The sequence below is a fragment of the Ostrinia nubilalis genome, chromosome 7 (genome assembly GCF_963855985.1).
Source record: "Ostrinia nubilalis chromosome 7, ilOstNubi1.1, whole genome shotgun sequence".
Classification (NCBI taxonomy): domain Eukaryota; kingdom Metazoa; phylum Arthropoda; class Insecta; order Lepidoptera; family Crambidae; genus Ostrinia; species Ostrinia nubilalis.
In genome coordinates, this window is record NC_087094.1 from 11258358 (window position 1) to 11271838 (window position 13481).

At 40.8% G+C, this 13481-nt stretch overlaps 2 protein-coding genes across 2 annotated transcripts; one reads left to right on the forward strand and one right to left on the reverse strand.

The window, feature by feature from the left end:
• Window positions 1-2746: 2746 nt before the first annotated feature.
• Window positions 2747-10643, reverse strand: LOC135073303 (eukaryotic translation initiation factor 3 subunit M). Its single transcript, XM_063967424.1, has 8 exons — window positions 10510-10643; window positions 9749-9928; window positions 9453-9547; window positions 8427-8642; window positions 7759-8024; window positions 7512-7655; window positions 5111-5232; window positions 2747-3143 (listed from the first exon to the last, which is right to left on the reverse strand). Exons 1-8 carry the CDS (start codon window positions 10552-10554, stop codon window positions 3051-3053), a joined length of 1161 nt encoding a protein of 386 aa, XP_063823494.1. The 5' UTR covers window positions 10555-10643; the 3' UTR covers window positions 2747-3050.
• Window positions 10644-10837: 194 nt separating this feature from the next.
• LOC135073632 (elongator complex protein 4) lies at window positions 10838-12788 on the forward strand. Its single transcript, XM_063967791.1, has 7 exons — window positions 10838-11023; window positions 11116-11151; window positions 11236-11351; window positions 11587-11830; window positions 11946-12211; window positions 12310-12544; window positions 12626-12788. Exons 1-7 carry the CDS (start codon window positions 10912-10914, stop codon window positions 12715-12717), a joined length of 1101 nt encoding a protein of 366 aa, XP_063823861.1. The 5' UTR covers window positions 10838-10911; the 3' UTR covers window positions 12718-12788.
• The last annotated feature ends 693 nt before the right edge of the window (window positions 12789-13481 follow it).

Genomic DNA, 13481 nt, shown 5'->3' on the forward strand with positions numbered 1-13481 from the left:
TTCTGAAGGAGGATTATTTATAGAAGAAATCGAACAAACTACCCACATGAAAAAATATGTTACGGTCGTCTAATAATGAAATTGGAAATTAAAAAAATGGAAGGGTCACATCACATCGCGGTGTCGCGTTAAGTAAATATGTACCTATATTTGTTTTGTGCCGGTCGTACTCGTAGTCGTGCACATCGAGCGCCTGCTGGCTATCGCGGCGCGCGGAGGGCTGCAGCGCGTCGAAGACAGTCGCTCCATTTAACCGTAGTGCCACTCCATCTCGCCTTTGAACTGCTCATACTTGTGGTATGTGACCCGTATTACCTGTCGGTCGTAGTCGTGCACGTCGAGCGGCTGCTGGCAGGTGCGGCGCGCGGAGGGATGCATCGAATCTTTGCCGCGCTTAGCCAGCGGTTGCGGCCTGGGCGGGCAGCGCTGTAGACAACCGCTCCGTCTCGCCGTAGTGCCACTCCCATCTCGCCTTTGAGCCGCTCATACTTGTGGTATGTGACCTGCATGTTACCTGTCGGTCGTAGTCATGCACGTTGAGCGCTTGCTGACCGGTACGGCGCGCGGAGGCATGCAGCGAGTCTCTGCCGCGCTTAGCCAGCGGTTGCGGCCTGGGCGGGCAGCGCTGAAGACTACCGCTCCATCTTTCCGTAGTGCCACTCCATCTCGCCTTTGAGCCACTCATGCTTGTGGTATGTGACACGTATTACCTGCCGGTCGTAGTCGTGCACGTCGAACGCCTGCTGGAACGTGCGGCGCGCGGAGGGATGCAGCAAGTCTTTGCCGCGCTTAGCCAGCGGTTGCGGACTCGGCGAGCAGCGCTAAAGATAGCCGCTCCAACTCGCCATAGTGCCACTCCATCTCGCCTTTGAGTCACTCATGCTTGTGGTAAGTGACCCGTATTACCTGTCGGTCGTAATCGTGCACGTCGAGCGCCTGCTGGCCGGTACGGCGCGCGGAGGCATGCAGCGAGTCATTGCCGCGCTTAGCCAGCGGTTGCGGCCTCGGCGAGCAGCGCTGAAGACAGCCGCTCCAACTCGCCTTTGAGTCGTTCGTGCTTGTGGTATGCGACCTGCATATTACCTGTCGGTCGTAGTCATGCACGTCGAGCGCTTGCTGACCGGTGCGGCGCGCGGAGGGTTGCAGCGCGTCCTTGGCGCGCTCGGCGGCGGCGGCCACAGCGGGCAGTGCCGAAGACAGCCGCTCCATCTCGCCTTTGAGCCGCTCGTGCTTGTGGTTCACCTTTTGTATTATATTTAATCGTTTAGAGGTGATAAAAGAATATTAACAAAAGGATAATTATGTTCTCTAATTTATGTTACTGGTCGCTCTACAGAAAAACATAAGACCTGCAGCTACGTATTTGCCACTAATAGGCATCAGCCTATGCAAAGCAAATAAATTAATATTTTGAGTAGCAATAGCAACGTTAAGCGCTTTTAATATGATAAACCAGGTCATCTTGCTTCTTTTATATTTTGTATGCTCAGTCATCATGACAGATACCCCCGGAGTTGGTTTAGGAAGAGGGGAGAAATAGGCACAAGGTTTTACGTAGGTACTGAAGAGCAACAAATCCATCGATTCCCTCATAGAACGAAACCGCAATCAACTTATAAAACATATCAAACCTCAGTCAAGCCCCTGGTGAGCTGCGTGACCACGTATCGTATATCGGAGAAGTCTCCGTCCAGCGGCTCGCGCGCCGGCCCCCAGAAGTACGCGTACACGTGCAACGCCAGCAGAAGTGATAGCGTCACGCACACGAATGAGCGGAATACGCTGCGGAGGCACCCGCCATTCTCGTACTCATACTCCATGATGAATTTATTTAAATGTAAGGGTTTGAAAAGACAACTCCAGAAAAGTAAACAAAGCGAAATGATCGACTGCAAAGAATATATTTACTCTGACGAGTAATGATCAACTGTGTCTTCTATCATTAATGTCAACCAAAGAATATGTCAACCGTCATCAAAACCATAAACCAAGAATTTTTATAGGCTATAGAGTCGAAAATAGTATAGTTCCAAAATACTGAACTGTCCTATGCATATAGATGACCCACGCTGAACTGTCCCACCAAACTCAATGACAGGGGGGCGCTACCATCGTTCAACTATATGGTTTCCAACATGGCAAAAATCTGAACCAGCGATCCGGTATTGACGGTGGCGCCCCACTGTCAATGTCATCGACAGGACAGTCCAGTATTTTAGAACTATAACATTGACAGTGGGGCGCCACCGTCAATACCGGATCGCGGGTTCCGATTTTTGCCATGTTCGAAACCATATAGTTGAACGATGGTAGCGCCCCCCTGTCATTGAGTTTGGTGGGACAGTCCAGCGTGGGTCATCTATATCCCCGTATTGATAGCAGCGGCAGCGCCTTCCTGTGTCATTTTTCCGTAGACAGAAAAAACTATTCTCTGTCTACGCATTTTTCCATACATTTTTCAGTGTTCCTGTTCCAACGAGGCAAAATCCATACAAAAATCGGAACCAAAAATCCAGTATTTGACAGTAGCGCCCCCCTGATGTCACAGATGGGACGGTTCAGCGGACATCATGAAAACCCTTGAAAACTTCAAAAAGAGAAGTGAGAAAATGCGAGGGTGGAAAATTCTTTAAAAAAAATCATAATACTTAGTTCTTTAAAGTTACGCGTAAATAAAAAGTAAGTCATAATAAAGTATACAATATTTATTAATTAAATAAAAATAATACAATCAACATCTACGAAAATTAATTTTTTAAGTTACTTGTGACTAATTTGTATTGATGTAGGTACCGGCCCAGAAGTATATTAACTTGTACAATGAGTTCCATCATAATAATATTGTATTTGTGTGCTGATTGCGAGTTTCAACCGATTGTTTTCGATGCGCGCTTCGAGAATTCGAATGACAACGGCATCTAGCGGTACGTTAACGAATTCCATGCGCGGCCGCAGTCACTCATCGAAGCCATCATGTGGAACTTGCATTATGCACTCTGTAGCTATAGTCCGTAGATGCGAATGTTGCTTGGCAGCGCGGTGGAGCCTTGTTACGCCTTCTGCGCCGAGGAAGCGTACTCGATCTGCGCGGCCGCTACAGACTTCATCGACTCGTGCGCCTGGTGGACATTAGCTCGCCACGCCTACCAAACAAAATAAACGATTGAATTATTTCATTCTGACTGAATACATACTTTCAAATTATGGCTGGGCTATCTCAAAAGAATCCCAACATGCAAATAAAATATTATGTCATTTGAGGAACAACTTCGTGTGTGACTATAACTGAAGAGAGCAGTATTCGATCAGTCGCGAACTATGGAGTCATGAACATGGAACATTACAGTAAAGCTCTTCAGTGACGTCACTCAGTGAGCTATGAAAAGGTCGACCGAAAGGTAACGTAAACAGGATTATGTACGGCTAGCACGAAAAACTTTCGAGTTCGAATCGTTTGCGTATTCGAATCGCTATCAAAAGATTTAGTACGAAAACTACAACAGCGCCCTTGTGAATGTGTCGTAAAGTGAACTTAGTATGAGAAATAGTTGCACGAAACTTATTTTGTAATCAAAATTGTCACGTTATCGTTTAATTCGAAGGTATCGAATTTTGTCGAATACGCAAACGATTCGAAGACGAAAGTTGTTCATGCTAGAGGTACTGAGCGGAGATTACGTCTCGGCAAAGTAGAACACCCTTTGCTCGAGGAACCGACGATCTCAAGTAAATAACCGGCAGTGGCTAGATGAAAAAAGCGGGAGCAGTTTTAAGGCTTCCACAGACCAAACGCGGGGCAGTAGCAGCGCAGTTTGAATGCGGGCCCGCGCAATTTGTAATACAAGAAACTCTTTGAAGTGTGTACCACCAAATTTGAACGCGGGCCCGCGCTCCAACCGCGCCGCACTGCAACTGCCGAACGACAAACGAGGCGGCGCGGGTGCGGGACAGAAGCGGTGCGAACGCGGGCCCGCGCTCCAACCGCGCCGCACTGCAACTGCCGAACGACAAACGAGGCGGCGCGGGTGCGGGACAGAAGCGGTGCGAACGCGGGCCCGCGCTCCAACCGCGCCGCACTGCAACTGCCGAACGACAAACGAGGCGGCGCGGGTGCGGGACAGAAGCGGTGCGAACGCGAACCCGCGCTGTTGTATTACTATGGCGGCCATATTAGCATGACACACAGGACGCAGGGCGGTAGCAGCGCGTTGAAAGCGGTTTTTGAATATTTAAATTTTTGACAACCGCCCGCGTTGCAACACTTGCAACTGCTTTGAAACTGCGCTGTTTTCGTGCCTCAGCCGCGCTGCAACTGACCCGCACTGCTTCTGACCTGCGTTTGGTCTGTGGAAGCCTTTATGGCTAATGTAGCCGTCCAGCAATGAACTGGCTTTGGCTGAACCGATAATAGGGATGTTTCCTGGGTAAAAAGCAAGACTTTTAATTAGTCCGTCAGTTAGCTTATCAAAAACTATTCGACACGTATTTTTCACTTTTTAAAACTAATGTAAATGTAAAAAGATAAAGCGTGCCAAATTTCTAAAGAAAAGGCCCATGACGTCAGTGAGTGCGTAAAAGTTCAGCACTTTATGACGTCGCTCGGAACTTCAACGCACTTTAACTTTGTAATTATTTTTTTGATTGACAGTTAAAAATATAGGTATGTGTCCAATATTTTTTTATATGAAAATTGATGGACTAAAAAAAATTTTTTTTAGGAAACTAGCCTATGATAGGCCGGGTTTCCACTATGCCGGACCGGCATTTCTGCCGGAAACCGGACACCGGACAAGGGTGTTCACATTACACCGGATCACCGGATCCGAAATCCGAGCCGAATGAAGTGCGGGGAGCACGGGCGGGGCGGGGCGGGAAGCACGGGCGCGGCAGGGTGGCCGCAACTCGTTCACATTACTCCGGTCCGGTGATTTTGCCGGCATTTTGTAGCGACAAAACGCTCGGTAAAAATGCCGGGCTCGGCGAAAAAGCCGGATCCGGGATAATGTGAACAGCTTCATACAATTTGTACCGCCGCTAGGCCTTCCGGCGATTTTATCGGACCGGGAGATCTGCCGGTCCGGCATAGTGGGAACCCGGCCATAGTGCTTACCTGCAGCACGGCGCGCAGCTGCTGCCACTGCGCGCGGCCGAAGGTGCGGTGCATGGTGCTGGACACGCGCACGGCGCGCGCCGCCTGGTCCATGCGCGCGCGCACCAGCTTCGTCTTCAGCACTGCAACACAAGTCATATGATTTTACTACAAGTTCTACCACAGAATAATAATAAGTACTACGTACAGAAGTTTTACTTCACGAAGGTATTTAAAAAATGTAAGCTCAATGTCATTAACAGTATGGTATAATTATTTAGCTTGTCTCAAGAGTCAAGCACCATTTTGTTGACAAACGTCAGTGATCGGTACTGCGCCGAAGCTATAAGTGCCTTTTCACACGTTCCGGTTGCCGGCTATCCGGCGCCGGCTACCCGGCGTCAAATGAGCTTTCACACGCCCCGGTTGATCGACTAGAGAGCCGACAAGAGTACAGTCTCGTTCATTTCATACTTTCAAAGATGGACCGTGAACAAATAATTGCAATGTGGCTTTTATATCCTAGACTGCATCCCACTTAACATCAGGTGCGATTTTGATCAAATACCTGCCTTGTTATGCATAAAAAAAAAAAAAATATCGAAGACGAAAATATCTGCGCCGGAAAGAAATATTAAGAAATTATTGGGTTCATGCAATTAATATGAAAAGAGAAGCATTAGGTGCATTCTATACATTATTCCCAGATCTACGAGCACATGAAGACAGGTTTTTCAAGTACAACTACTTTTGATGAATTACATAACCGTTTGAAGAACTCTTTGCAACGTCAGGATACAAAAATGAGAAACTGCAACTCTTGCAGACTGTACCTGGACGACTGACCGGCCGGCGCGTGTGAAAGCTAGTTGCGTGTTCCATACACCACTGTCAGTTCGGCCGCCGGCTAACCGGTGCCCGGCGACCGGACGTACAGTGGTGGATCCGGCGCGCACCCGGCGACCGCCTGCCGGATTGATTTACGCCGGAACATGTGAAAGCTCCGTACCATGCCCATACACTTCACCACCGGGTACCCGGCGCCGGATAGCCAGCAACCGGAACGTGTGAAAAGGCACTAAGGCTGACTTCGGTAAAATGATGTAACGTGAAGTGCCAAACTGCAGAAAATGGCGGAGGAAATACATGATTTAGCACGAATTATCATGAATAATATTAACTACTTAAAGGACATCATCCATTTTGGTCCAAAATCAAAAGTGCCGGCCAAAAAGTTCTAAAAATATATGAAACGACTTACTTTGATCTCAAATACTACGACGCACAGTGGTGCTACAGCTTTGGTGTCATAGTAACAAATGCTAAGGCGGACGTATTCTGTCAGAATACAGTACTTTTTTTATTGGCCGACATTTTTGATTTTGAACAAAAAATGTATGAATCGTCGATGAATTTTAGATCTCAAATACTCGACGCACAGTGGTGCTACAGCTTTGGTGCCATAGTAACAAATGCTAAGGCGGACGTATTCTGTCAGAATACAGCACTTTTTTTTTTATTGGCCGACACTTTTGATTTTGAACAAAAAATGTATGAATAGTCGATGACTTTTAGATCTCAAATACTCGACGCACAGTTGAGCTACGGCTTTGGTGCCATAGTAACAAATGCTAAGGCAGACGTATTCTGACAGAATACAGCACTTTTTTTTGTTGGCCGGCACTTTTGATTTTGGACCAAAAATATATGAAACGTGGATGATGTCCTTTACCTCTCAGTGTCTTCAGTCAACTTAAAAAAGTACATTCTGTGTTTTTATCATTATTTAGCCAGTTAAATACTGCACAGTATAGTACACCATTTTCTTTATTTTTTTCCATCATACACAAGAATACGCGTGCGTGGGTCAATGTTCGATCGTATGTGAGGCCTTGTCGAATAGTAATCCTGTAGGGGGCCATCGTGCGTGTTTTGTTTTCGATGTAAACTCGCAGAGATGAACAGGCCTGGTTCTACTAAATAGTTTGGAATTAACAAGTGAGGACACCAGCTGGTTACAAAAATTTAAGAACTGCTAATGTATGGCGCGTCTTACTCTCGGAATATCATGGAAATCCAGAACTGATTTGAGAAAGCACAACTAAGATTTATATGTTTAAGATATCAATGCATAATAAAAATAAATCATGTATCTGCCGAAAGTCACTATAAGTGATGGACGCAACACTTTTGCATGAGTTAGCAGTTTTTATCATCAGTCCAATGACAGCTTGCACTCACTGCTTTGCACTCCTTTCAGCGCTCATCAATTGGCACCCTATCATAAGTTACAAGCAAATTATAGTAATTTCCTTCTAACAAAAATTTAAACAACTGTAAGCTCCAAGTTTTTGTCCTTTTCAGGAGTTGTCAAAAATAGTAGGTAGTTTTAAATAATGAAACAAATCCAAAATATTTTTACCTTCAATGATGAATGCTTCAACATCCTTCTCTTCAATTTGAAGCTCAGAGATGATTTCATCAAATGTGATTTCAGGGTTTGATTCTGCCATCTGCATGAATGACAATATCCTCATCTTCTTGATGTTTTGTTCATGGTTCAGTCCTAAAAAGTAAGAATTATTATATGCTCAAGACAAGATAAAATTCTTATATGCTCAGGTCAGGAACTTATGAAAATGGTCTAAAGAAATTTTATATTATGTTACCTTGGGAATGTACAAATTCTTTGTGATTTTTGTAAAAAGCTTGATAACTGGACAGTTTCTCTGACACAAAGATGTTAAGAAGGTCATGAATGAGCTCTCCTTCCAGGAATCTCACAGGTTTCAGAGCTAAGAGTGGGTCTAGAAGGTATGAGTTGGGGTCAGCCAGGGCTGTGGCAATGCATTTGATGGCATCTTCTCTTGCATATGATGCATTCTCGTCTGTGTATGTGCCAAGCAATTCAATCATAACCTTAGCTGCAAGTTCACTGAAACATTGAAAATGCATAATCTTTATTACATTTGTCTAAGAATAACCATTTACATAGCATATACTTGAAAATTTGATAGTTAATAGGGTATTTGACACCACCAATCAATTGACGTACTTTTTAAAACTGTCAAAACGACACTCTCCCATAGATTTTGTACGGCAATACTAGCATGTGACGTCACAATTTTATCAACTCAATGAAAATACTTTTTTCAATTATAATGCAACCAAAAATCGTAATTTACAGGTAATTAAAAATTAATTAAGTTTTTAAGACCAGAAAGAAGTGTCTTTTTAAAAAAGTTGTGCCTTAGAATTATTGGGAAATGGTGTCAAATACCCAATTGTTGAAAATTTGATAGACAATTGTTGAACATCCTGAAATGATCTCCAATACCTGTTTTGTTCCTTTAGCACTTGGTGAAGAAGCCTGTACAACTTTTGCATTTGCTCATTGGAGGGAGGGCAGCTAGCAAACTCCTTCCTGAGTTGTTCCACTCCACTGAAGACATCGCGCACTGATCCCACTCGGGAAGCCAACTCAATTACATGATAATACACATGGTAACGGAGTGCAGAGTTGGCCTCCAAATTGTTGTACAGGCGCCATAAGCTGTAATAAATTTTGTATGTAATTAGAAACATATGCTTAGCTATACTTTGTTAACGGTTCAATATTTATAGACTTAAAATAATAATAACAAATAAAATGTTTTTATTGTCTTTGAACCTTAAACCTTCCTTTATTAATAAACTAGCGGCCGCCCGCGACTTCGTACGCGTGGATCCCGTTTTACCCCCTTTATCTATCTTACGCGGTTTAGATTTTTTCATACAAATGTTTTTTCCTGCTAACTCCCGTTCCCGTGGGAAATTTGCAATATCCTGTTGTAAATAAGCTTCCAGTTGACTAAGGTACCTGCATGCCAAATTTCAAGCGTCTAACTTAAGCGGTTTAGATTTTTCATACAAAAGCATATTTTCGCTAATTCCCGTTCCCGTGGGAATTTCGGGAATTCCTTGTTGTAACAAAGCTTAAAGTTTATTAAGGTACCTACATGCCAAATTTCAAGCGTCTAACTAAAGCGGTTTAGATTTTTCATACAAAAGGATTATCCCGCTAATTCCTGTTCCCGTGGGAATTCCTAAGTATACTATAACCTGCCCAAGAGCATGAAGAATAATTGTACCAAGTTTCGTTAAAATCCGTCCAGTAGTTTTTGTTTCTATAAGGAACATACAGACAGACAGACAGACAGACAGACAGACAGACAGACAGACAAAAATTTTACTGATTGTATTTTTGGCATCAGTATCGATCACTAATCACCCCCTGATAGTTATTTTGAAAATATATTTCATGTACAGAATTGACCTCTCTACAGATTTATTATAAGTATAGATAAGCTAGAATTTTACTTACGATTGCAGGGCAACCATTCCAAGTCTAGGCCCAGGAGCTTTAGTGAGACGCTGGCTGAAAGCCAGTATCAGATTTTCTCCTCTTTCCAAAGGAATCTATAACAAATATTTGTTGGGTAAAAATTAAGCACTTGAATGCAAATATTGATGACTAAGAAAAGAATATAAAACAACGGTTTACAGTAAACATAGACAGTTTACCAAGCATTACATTGTTGTTACGATTTTTTAAACATAAATACACCCCTTATACAGAATGAAGCAGCATTAAGCACTTCAAACAAATTTAAAACTTACTGAAACCATAATAGAGACAATGCTGTTCAGGATAGCTTCGATGTCTGCCTCATTTGGTTCTTTGAAGCACACATCACACACGCCAACAATCTTGTGCAAGTCATCTTCAATCCCTTTGGGTGATTTTTCTTCAGATATCTCTGCACCCAGGCTCTTAAAATATTTTCGCAGTTCTAAGGCCTGAAATTTATTAATAAATACATAATAATTGATAACACACACATGCATTGCATACTCGCATTGAAAGATGCAAGTGGATGCAGGTATTAAGTTTTCAATCATTCAATCAAGTTGATATTAAAATTAAGGATTTATGGGAATAAGTTTATTATTTATCTAGTCCACAAGTATAATCAAAGAACAAAATATATGCCACAAAGATGGTTCCTACGGAATACCAGCATTCATGTTCTGAATGGAACATGATACCTACAAGCTGAGTAGGAGTCATTTTGGTTCAATAAATTATGAATGTAACATAAATTGTGTAAAACGTTTGCTTGAACCAAATAAACCATTTTTCTTTCTTTCTTTCTTCTTTCAAAGGCAGGTACATTACATTAGAAATCACTCTAGAGTCTTGCGATACAATCCTACAAACTTGGAGGAAAAGTCACTGTACTGTTTGGTTTTTTGTTACTAAAAATTGATTTCTTTATTGAATTAATCATGACTTATTCACAAAACATGCTAATCTTCCTGTGATTTGCTAATTTCCACAATCATTATAGGTTATGTTTTGTAAGGCTGATAAAACTCACTTGATCCTCGAGAGATATATCCATAAACACTGCAGGGCCTTGCATATTGACTTTCTTTATCAAATACTTTACTAAATAATATTATTTTCTCAAGGAAATGCGAAAAACTGCATGTGCCTAGCCTAGACTTGGCCAACTAAACAAGTTTTTTTTTTTTCAGTTCAGAAATTCGAGATCGAAGGAATACAATATCATAGAGCACTGTACAAAGTTATAACCCGGAAACGTCATTCACAACAAGCTTACGCACTACGCAGCAGAATAATCATGTTTCCTTAGCCATTCACGAATTTTAAAAAAATACAATGACAGTACTGCTGACAGTTTTGAAATGTGACAAGAAAAATGTAAACAACGTTTTGTTGGAAAATCTTTTTTACATTCTCAGATTTAAACTTTAAAATGTCTAGTTTTCACAAAATAAGTGAGACTCAGACTAGTGTTAGTGGGACAAAACTTAAAAATAATTCAATTTATGTATCGTCTGGGATACCCTCGCTAGATCATATCGTAGGTTCGTATTGTTCAATTCTAACCTATAAATTAATAAACATGTAAAATTCTCAATAAAAAATATACAATCTTACTATTCAAATTCTCTTTTAGGTGGAGGTTTGCCTTCCGGAGCTATTTTTGTCGTCGGTAAGTATAAAATTCATATAGTTTCATGAGCATTCTGGTATGCTTTTCTCATCATTAATTTAATTTGTATTTTATCTGTTTCAGAGGAAGATGTCTTAGGAAATTATAGCAGAATTCTCAATAAATACTTTCTTGCTGAAGGAATAATATGCAAACATGCACTTTTTATTGCATCTGCTGATGAAGACCCGCATGAAATTGTAAGTGTTAGGATTGTGATCTATATTTCTTAAAATCCCTTGGAAACTGCTTAGATATTGTATCTTATTTCAAATAATACTAATTACCTATTATTTTATAACTTAATCTTATTTTAGATTAAATTTTTAAGGGATCAGTGTTTTTCTACATGTTTTAAATTATCTTCGCAAACAGGCCAAAGTACAAAATTGTAATACCAAAATTCTTCATGTCTTTATTTGTTTTATGTTTCAGGTTAAAGAACTACCAAAGCCATGTGCACAACCCCTTGAAGATGATATAATTGACACCACTGAGAGGACTGACAAAATGAAAATTGCTTGGAGATATGAAGCTCTCAACCAAGTAGAGTCTTCCTTTGGCAGTACCACAAATTTTGGCCACCATTTTGATTTGAGCAAGCATATTGAAGAGGATATTGTTAAAAGCAGCCAAATTTCATATAACTATCTAGAAAACAGTGAACAAAATGTAAATGGTAATCTATTTTTTATAATTTGATTTGGATAATTTTTGTTACCATAGTCTGTAGGTTTATACTTTATATTATACAATAGCAGATAAAATAATCCAGTGACTTGAATAACTTTCAGGTTTCAGAAATGGGCTTTACTTCAAGCTGTTGCAGAACATAAAAGAAGCAATTAAAGATTATAAAAGCAATGGCAAAGCTGATAAAAACATACTGCGAATTAGCATTCAGTCTTTGGGGTCTCCTATCTGGATGGCTATGGACTGTGAGGAGGACTCCCATGAACATTATGGAAAAGATCTGATCAAGTTCATGTACTGTCTTAGAGTACTACTCAGGGATACAAGTGCTGTTGCATTTGTCACTATTCCATCGCATTTGTTTGATGTAAGTTATTTTTAAGAAAAATATTTATGTATTACATACATTGATGAGTATGAGCATTTATTAATATTTAAAAAACATATTTCCTTTACCCATTTCAGGATGATCACCTCATGAAAAGGCTTTTATATTCAATTGACAATGCAGTAAAAATGGAATCATTCACTGGATCAAGCAAAGAAACAAATCCGGTTTATAAAGACTATCATGGACTTTTCCACATAACAAAACTAAGTGCAATATATTCCATGGTGCCTTATGTGCCTCCAAGCCTGGATCTTGCTTTCAAACTAAAGAGGAAGAAGTTCTTAATTGAAAAACTGCATTTACCACCAGGTATTTGTAATTTCTATAAACCTTTGAAGCTACACCACTAGATTTTAAGAATTATTTACACAATTTTAAATTATTTTTCAGAACTTGAAGAAACAAGTGAGAGGGAGCAAGATGATATTACTGCAACACCATACACTTGTGGAGGATTCAAGAAAAAAGACATAGATTTCTAAGTGTTATGTATAGTAAAAATAAGTATAACATCAATTGTTATGAATTTTAAAATATATTGCCTATTTTCAGAGCTTTATATTTTATTCTACCATAAAAGTTTTACCGGCGCTCCAAAGTTAACGATGCGGGCTCTCGCATTCACACATATTTGCGTTGGAGTAACTGAAGCATTAATTTTAAACAAAACTGCCTTAATTATTAGTCACCCCACCTGCTCAGCGGAGCGCATCTCCCTAAAACCGGCGAATCTATTCACGTTTGTTGTTTATTCACATGCTCGCGACGCCGCTGTGATGCCATCGTAGTGGCTTTTTGTAATTTCTCTATATTTCTTTTACAAACACTTTTTCCAATAAATTAATTCGAATCTAAAATGAAGTGCAAAAAAGTTTCTAGTGCTAAAGTTCTGTTTGGATTTTTCAACACATTGTTTTTCGTAAGTTTATTTCTTTATTTTCATACATAATAGTATTTATAGTGTAATATTCCATCTTCGGAATCATTTCATTATGTCATTGATCGTGCATGGTCATGACTTGGTGTAAAAGGAATTTAATTTCGAGATTCAACATTGAGATTTTTATTTAGATTTTAGACTTAGTTCTTTTAGGCGGCTTTTCGACATCCTAGAATTATTCCTATGTCCATTGACACATTGTTTTCATAATAACCAAGCAGCCTAAGTAGAATAAGCGCTTATACTATAGCATTTTCTGAAGTAAGCTACATATTTGCCATACACAGAATGACTAGATTTACCACT

What these genes read in the sequence shown, in the direction of transcription:
- LOC135073303 (XM_063967424.1), bottom strand. Translation starts at nt 10,554, where the DNA reads ATGCAAGGCCCTGCAGTGTTTATGGATATATCTCTCGAGGATCAA. An exon ending in TTGTCTCTATTATGGTTTCA is followed by an intron (nt 9,548 to 9,748) that starts GTAAGTTTTAAA and finishes TATTTGTTATAG; the next exon opens with ATTCCTTTGGAAAGAGGAGA. An exon ending in GTGCTAAAGGAACAAAACAG is followed by an intron (nt 8,025 to 8,426) that starts GTATTGGAGATC and finishes TCAATGTTTCAG; the next exon opens with TGAACTTGCAGCTAAGGTTA.
- LOC135073632 (XM_063967791.1), top strand. Translation starts at nt 10,912, where the DNA reads ATGTCTAGTTTTCACAAAATAAGTGAGACTCAGACTAGTGTTAGTGGG. An exon ending in CGGAGCTATTTTTGTCGTCG is followed by an intron (nt 11,152 to 11,235) that starts GTAAGTATAAAA and finishes TATCTGTTTCAG; the next exon opens with AGGAAGATGTCTTAGGAAAT. An exon ending in TTCCATCGCATTTGTTTGAT is followed by an intron (nt 12,212 to 12,309) that starts GTAAGTTATTTT and finishes TACCCATTTCAG; the next exon opens with GATGATCACCTCATGAAAAG.